The 7209-nt window shown below is 44.3% G+C and overlaps 1 protein-coding gene across 1 annotated transcript in view; it reads right to left on the bottom strand.

Moving 5' to 3' along the window:
• Positions 1-2747, bottom strand: part of T265_13223 (hypothetical protein) — a gene marked incomplete at both ends in the record, with an annotated part of 7353 nt that extends 4606 nt beyond the window's left edge. The window contains 2 exon segments of the mRNA XM_009167829.1: positions 589-908; positions 2570-2747. Of these exon segments, the coding sequence (XP_009166093.1) occupies positions 589-908; positions 2570-2746 (497 nt within the window).
• Between the last annotated feature and the right edge of the window lie 4462 nt (positions 2748-7209).

Genomic DNA, 7209 nt, shown 5'->3' with positions numbered 1-7209 from the left:
CTTATGTTCAACTTGAACCTAAATTGCACGACACCCGACAAATACGATCGTCTGCATACCGGTTTGGTTTTCACAGAAGACTCAACGAGATCAAACTGAATCTCTTCTGTCAAAACCAAATTCGTGTGCAAATGAGAGTACTTGTCGGGATTTGTCCAAACAACTCGGGGTCTGTGCCTACCTGATGGGCCTCAACCAACTTATGAGTGCTATGTTATGTCTATACCTATAAGTTTATTGTGTTCTTCACCTGCTGCTTGTGCGTCAACAAATGACACAATCCACTAAAGCCACTTATGGGTAATCCAAATCATTTGCCGTACATCTTACGATCAATCGTTCGCACATGAAATCGACCGTAGATCAGAGGAGGCGTTTGTGGGGATTGGTTTCACCAGCATGTGATGGGTGACACATCTGAGTAAGCCACATGGGCCTGGCCACGGTGTTGGCGGGCGCCGCACATGAGGGTAATAGTGCACAGATTATATGCACTAATAAAAGTTTTTACTATGGTTGACAGTAGTGAGTTGCAACACGCATTAAATTAAATGCAATGTGAAATGTGAAGCAAGTCAAACGAGGAACTTATCGTTTGTGAGAGTCTCTTGGTGAAAGTCCTGACGGCCGGAACGTGTTTTCTCCGCAGTATAGCTGCTACACGTGTTCCATAACTCCGTGGGATTGTGGAGAGTGGTTGTCGTCCTGCTCCTTGCGCGCGCGCATGTCTGTGTGCTGACTGTGCTCGGTTTTCCTATATGTAGGCATGTTTGCGTGTACGTGGGTGTCAGCGCATGACTTGTTGCTACGCTTACTTGACGGCACCGACAGTCAATGTCAGATGAGTCACAATTGTATGGCGTGATTTGTGAGTGTAAAAAAGAGGAGTCTCGTGATCTAGTGAGCGACTGTGGGCTGAAGAGTCAAATATGTGGGTGAAGGGATAGCTAGAGGGGTCAGCCGAGAGTGATTTCGCTGTCAGACCCATTGAAACTTTCTACCAGATACTATACGCTACACGATGTATTGCATCCAAAACCCTGTGATATTTCGTGGCTGTCAGTCGGTCAACCGGCAGCATTAATCGGATCAAAATATACACATGAACTTCACTTGTGGAGCAACGATTAGTAACAAGGAGCAGATTAGTGACAAGGGTCCATTTTTCCTGACCAAGAAATATCTTGAGTCCGATGAAATGAATCAATGCTTAGTTCACGAACCACTGGATCTGTCTACTCCCATTTGTGAGATATTTTTCCACTTTTCGCTGTTAACTGTCGAATCGCTCGATCAGTTCCGTTCGAACACTGGTGAAAACCATTGCAATGAAGAATCGTACAGAGTTCGGGTCAAATCCTGGGTGCGAATTAAAACACATTCCAGGCGTTGTAAAAAGCTTCCTCATTTCGCTGTCTGTCACAGAGAGGCGCGAGGCTGCCCCTCTTCGACCCTGTAACAAAGTTTATGACGTTACCATGGGTAGCCAGTTAGTCACCCTCAGAGTGAGTCGAACCTTCCAAAAGAAGAGGAAAACGCACAAAGACCACAGGGTAAAACCAAAGCGGAAATTCAACTAGCACGAGTATATCTCTAGCTGGGGCTTCACTGATATCTATCTGCTGCACCACACTCGGTTAAGCACATTGTTCTTCAACTGGTAGTGCACCACGATCATTGAGTGGAAGTAGTCATGACGAAGAAGTCCTCAGGAAGCTGCGTGTGAGATCGGAATAGGTATAATGTTGATGTTGTTCACAGTACTCTGAGTATCCTTTCTGCTCACTGACTGCATGTTATCGTCAGAAAATTGCATTGTCCACAAGTAGACAATGATACACTTTATCAAATTCTTTTTACACATGACCTTAACCCAACCCCAAGTGCCACAGAAGAGAACGGAAAAGAGTAAAGAGAAAAAGTATAGCTGCAAGTTGGGTATGGTTTGTTAGTTCTGCGAAAATTACATCTGCCGAAATTTTTTGTTTGAATATCTCTAGGATGAAAGTGATCATCGCAACCTAACGTTGACATCCGTACTCACTCTCTGCTATACAATCAGCTATCGACTGGTTTTATTGGGGCAAATCCATCTTGCAGTTTTATCGGCACTCGGTTTATCAGAATAATTTTAGAATTTTCACCCAGGCAAATTTTAGTCTCTAGGTAACCAGATGATGCGTGTGTTTGCTTCAAGTTAAAATGTCCATACCGAATTTCGTCGGGTAAGGGATGCTTTCTTACCCAACCCCTTCTTACCAGGAGCCGAGTGATTTAGAGAGTGCAGGGTTATTGCACCAGAAAATACGAGAGTGATACTTTTTTCAACATCTCAGACATGCCAAAAAAATCATTTTTAGGCTCCAGCCTAGGTTTTATCCAGTATTTCGAGAAAAATATTCTCTGACAAACATTTATATTGCTTCCAAAATCAGTCTATTTCGTTCGAATAGCTATTTGCTTTCAAAAGCTCTTTGACTGAGTCAATCTGACATGAGTAGATCTCAAATGTTCCCGTGGGGGGGGGGCGACGAGATGGCTCAAGTGGTTAGAGCGCGAATTTGCTGACCGGAAGTTCCGTGGTTCGAACCCGACCTCTGCCTCTTGACTTCCCCTGTCTACGCTTGGGCAACCTGGCAGTATCCCGGCCCTCGGGCCTCCTTCGTGCACCACGGCAGCTAGGCAGCGAAAGGTTGCTACAGCTGAACAAAAAATCGCCATAAGTTCCTGTGAATTCTACCCGTAAGCTGAAAATATGAAACTTATGGGGAATTTCGGATTTGCTTACTCACGATGCCGACTAGTAAGCTGACCACCATAACGGCAGGGTGGACATAGTTTTACTCACTCAAAATGAACCGAGCAGGGTACAAGGTCGTCAGTATCCTGCTGTGCACAGATCACATTTCTCCAGTTTCTGTTACATCTTTGGTATGATTTTAAAAATGAGTTCTCCACAACACTTTTGCCGTTCAGTGGAATGCATCTCAACGAATCGTGATGAAGCAATCGAGAGATTTCCGACGCCATCGACAGCTGTGGCACTGTTTAAAAAGGATAGAGTAATGCTGCGATGAAATCTCAAGTGCTCAGTTAAAAATCGTTCATACGTGGATATGCCTATTGACGAATTTGGACTTTGACCAGTAGTTTGGATGTTATTTAAAAAAAAAACGCGGAACACCAAACACACTTCATGGTCACGGATGTCTCCTGAACTCTATAGTTTCTGGAAAGTACGCTTCAATAGTCCTGTTTGATTCTAAACCTCCGATCACCAAATAAAGAACGATTTGAATGCTCCCTGTATTATCTCCTCTACTGACGGAGTGTGTTCCGTCTGAATTACCTAACTGAATACATATTTTCAGTATCAAATATGATGACGTTACAGGCCATCTGGACATCACAGAGGGGATTCGTGATGTCAAGAATTCGGGGAGTCACCGAAATAAATGTACATATCCCTATCCTACACGAAGTCGGTGGCAATGTAGTGACATTTCTTTAATTTACAACCGACTACCTCATAGTTTGGTAGAAGTTTTTCACCTACGATTAAATGGAGAATGAAAGGCTGATTAATGTCGGTCTGTCTAGCAAGAAAATATAGTGAAAGGCAGAATCGATGTTGATTTTCACGAGAGACTCGACTGAACCTCTCGTTTGCGAATTCTACAACTATTTAAAAAAAAAACGCGGAACACCAAACACACTTCATGGTCACGGATGTCTCCTGAACTCTATAGTTTCTGGAAAGTACGCTTCAATAGTCCTGTTTGATTCTAAACCTCCGATCACCAAATAAAGAACGATTTGAATGCTCCCTGTATTATCTCCTCTACTGACGGAGTGTGTTCCGTCTGAATTACCTAACTGAATACATATTTTCAGTATCAAATATGATGACGTTACAGGCCATCTGGACATCACAGAGGGGATTCGTGATGTCAAGAATTCGGGGAGTCACCGAAATAAATGTACATATCCCTATCCTACACGAAGTCGGTGGCAATGTAGTGACATTTCTTTAATTTACAACCGACTACCTCATAGTTTGGTAGAAGTTTTTCACCTACGATTAAATGGAGAATGAAAGGCTGATTAATGTCGGTCTGTCTAGCAAGAAAATATAGTGAAAGGCAGAATCGATGTTGATTTTCACGAGAGACTCGACTGAACCTCTCGTTTGCGATATTCTACAACTGACAGTGCTGCACACAGGCCGCCTCATGTTTCAGTTGGCACGATATTCGAGATATCGCAGTATATTTTCATAAAGGAAACTACTCACAAGGTTGCTGAAAACTCTTCGACAGCCCACGACCAGTTTCGCCCTTCTTGGGGCTCATCAGGTAGATCCTAAGGTTGACGGAAACTCGGGGACTACACCTACCTAACAAAAATTAGGCCTTTCCTTCAGGTGCTAGCAAACTCAATAAAATAAACCAGTAAAGAGTAAATTCTGTAGAGCACACCACTCATAAGGCTCCTGAAAACTACTAGGCCTACCACAACCAACATCGTCCTTCTTCGTAAACAGGAAATTCAGTTTAGTCTCTCGTCCATATCAGTGCAGTTGGTAATTGAGTTTAATCGGCCGGACTGAAAGTTTGAATACAGGGTCGAGCAGACCACTGATCGCTGCCTTCCCACACCACTGCATCGGATATGCGCTGATCACTCGACCCTCATTCGCTCAACTACTTGCGAACTTAGTTTGGATATCTCACGTACACACGTGGAACTGATCACACACACACACGCACGCACACTTATTCCGCCTGGCCCAGCCGTGCCGTTCCATGTTGATTCACGATTGTGTTTGTCTCTCCATCACGTTATCGATTAGACGTAACAGTCCAAACGATCTGGCTTCTCACGCTCGCTATGGACAGACATCAAACAACCACAAAAAGCATCAGCCAGTTGCAGCCACAATCGGTTGGCTCTAGTCGTAGAACTAAGGAACGGCACAATGCAAATAACCTTGGCGAAAGTTGACATTCGTAACCTACGTAGTCACTCATCCAGGTGTTTCCGGTTACGAGTTAATTATGAACGAGACTTCACATTCTGTGTAAAGCTACTAAGTAAAAGCTTCTATCCGGTAATTCATGATGTTTGGTAGACGTAAACTAAATTTATTCCTCAAGTACGTTGCACTTAGACTGATTTAGACCGGCATATTTAGCCGGTGAACCCTGAGTTCGTTACTCTGGTTTAAGCTGTGACTGCAAAAACGAGTAGCCTACACCCAAGGCTGTTATTCATTTAGTTCCGATTACAGATTGCGCAGACGCCGGTCGAGTAGCACTGTCCTCTCTTTAGTTCGCAGTACGCGCACTTGGGCTTTGGTGTTGAGCTCTCCAGGAGAGATCACGCAAACACAAGTTCACTGTGGCACGTTATCCGGCACATGAACTCTCCATGGTAAAGTCAACGAAAGATGGTTTAAAAGAACAGTACCGGTGGCTCTCATCTTCTACGACATGAATAGTGCTATACCTAGTGAGCTGTTGACTGGAGGAACTTTCTTCGCTAAGTTTGCGCCTGGCGGCTTTTACAGACTCCAAGAGTTATTGGCGGCCCAGGTCTACACGTCGGGATGGATGAAACGCTAATATCCCGCCGCAAAAAACACGCAGGACGAGTCCTTCCCCAGCAGTGGATTTTCGGAGGGATCTGCCGGGATACTAGAGGTGTTCATGTATGCAATGCCAGATCGAACTGCGGCCACTTTGATGGACACAATCCAGGCCTGCATCGCTCCCGGCTCAATCATCACCTCCGATATATGGGCATCATACCAAGGAATTGAAACGATGATTGACATGAATCATACTCATGAAACGGTTAATCATACCAAAAACTTTGTGGATCCAACAACTGGAGCTCACACACAAACCATCGAATCTCTTCGGCACGTCTACAAGATGCGGAATAAACGCGGCACACACCGATCTTTGGTGGACGGCTGCTTGTGTGAGTTCGTTTGGAGTCAAAGGTGCCGAAAAACAGACCTTTTCATGCAAATTATTGATATGTCCCAATTTCACCCTCTTCAAAAGAAACTAAGAGTACGAATTTCATATCCTCTTTTTTCTATTCTTTTTCCGGTGGCAGGGGTCAATTTTTGGCGGGGCTTATCTGGAAAAGATTCATCCTCACTTCAGAAAACCTGAGGAAAGTACTTCTTGCGATTCAATCTTGGGCAGTGACCTTCGCCAATAAAATGTCCAGTAGGAAGTATGGTAGAAGCAAAATAAGCAGATCGTTTGAAAGTTTTGTTTTATCTTCTGTTCTCCACTGTCTGAACGCAGCTCACACCATTTGTCGGACTTAAGAAAAGGGACGAAACTTTGTCGACAGCCGAGAGAAACAAGGGTCTGCTTAGGAAATCATGCAGTGGTGTCCAATACGAAGTGCAAGCAAGCAATCCTGATTTCGTTAATACTTTCTCAGGATGCTGACAACGCCTAACTTTGTTGTTCGCGGGTCCTAAAATTAATGTGGCCCTACAGAGATGAAGTACCAATTATGTTTATAACTTCGTTCCAGGCCTGGTAGCCAATTAAGCAACAACTAGAAGAATCAACAGGTCCTCGGTGGTATTTCTTAAAAGGCACGATACCCTCTAGACTACACAATACTCGGCACGTGCCACAGATATCAACGGACGCTCGGTAGTTCAAATGGCTCCAAGCGGTGAAGACCACCTTGACATTGAAGCATTTATGTACTATCTATTGTGTGCACACTCAGTGAAAACGGCCTTACCGCGTGCCCGACCACCTGGGCCGGTGAGACATCAGCCACTCGAGCATTTGGAGACAGCCTGTATTGAGTATTTGTCAAAGCGGGTTTGCTATCCACCTTCGAAATAGAGACGAAACATCTAGACGAATCGATGTCAACTTTTGATACGATTGCTGGTCGATGTGGTGTGCTAACAGTTAAGCCACACCTAAAAAGCACGTGACATGGTCACTGGTTGGTACCTGCTAAGATGACAAAATTTTTACTATTTCGTCCAACTGGTCCTGGTTTGCTCCGATGCACTCCAACACCAGCTGAGCAATGTTGAGTAGAAACATGTTGCTTTCACACTGCTATTCGGACGTAAAACTTGGGACTAGGGTCAGGAACTATTCTAGCATGTACACTGGGATAGCACCAACGCATCCGAGAATCACCAGAGAAAACGAT

This window comes from Opisthorchis viverrini, assembly GCF_000715545.1.
Source record: "Opisthorchis viverrini unplaced genomic scaffold opera_v5_46, whole genome shotgun sequence".
In the NCBI taxonomy this organism is placed as follows: Eukaryota; Metazoa; Platyhelminthes; class Trematoda; order Opisthorchiida; family Opisthorchiidae; genus Opisthorchis; species Opisthorchis viverrini.
The sequence above is the reverse complement of the archived record's forward strand: the minus strand, read 5'-3'. Positions and strand labels throughout refer to the sequence as shown.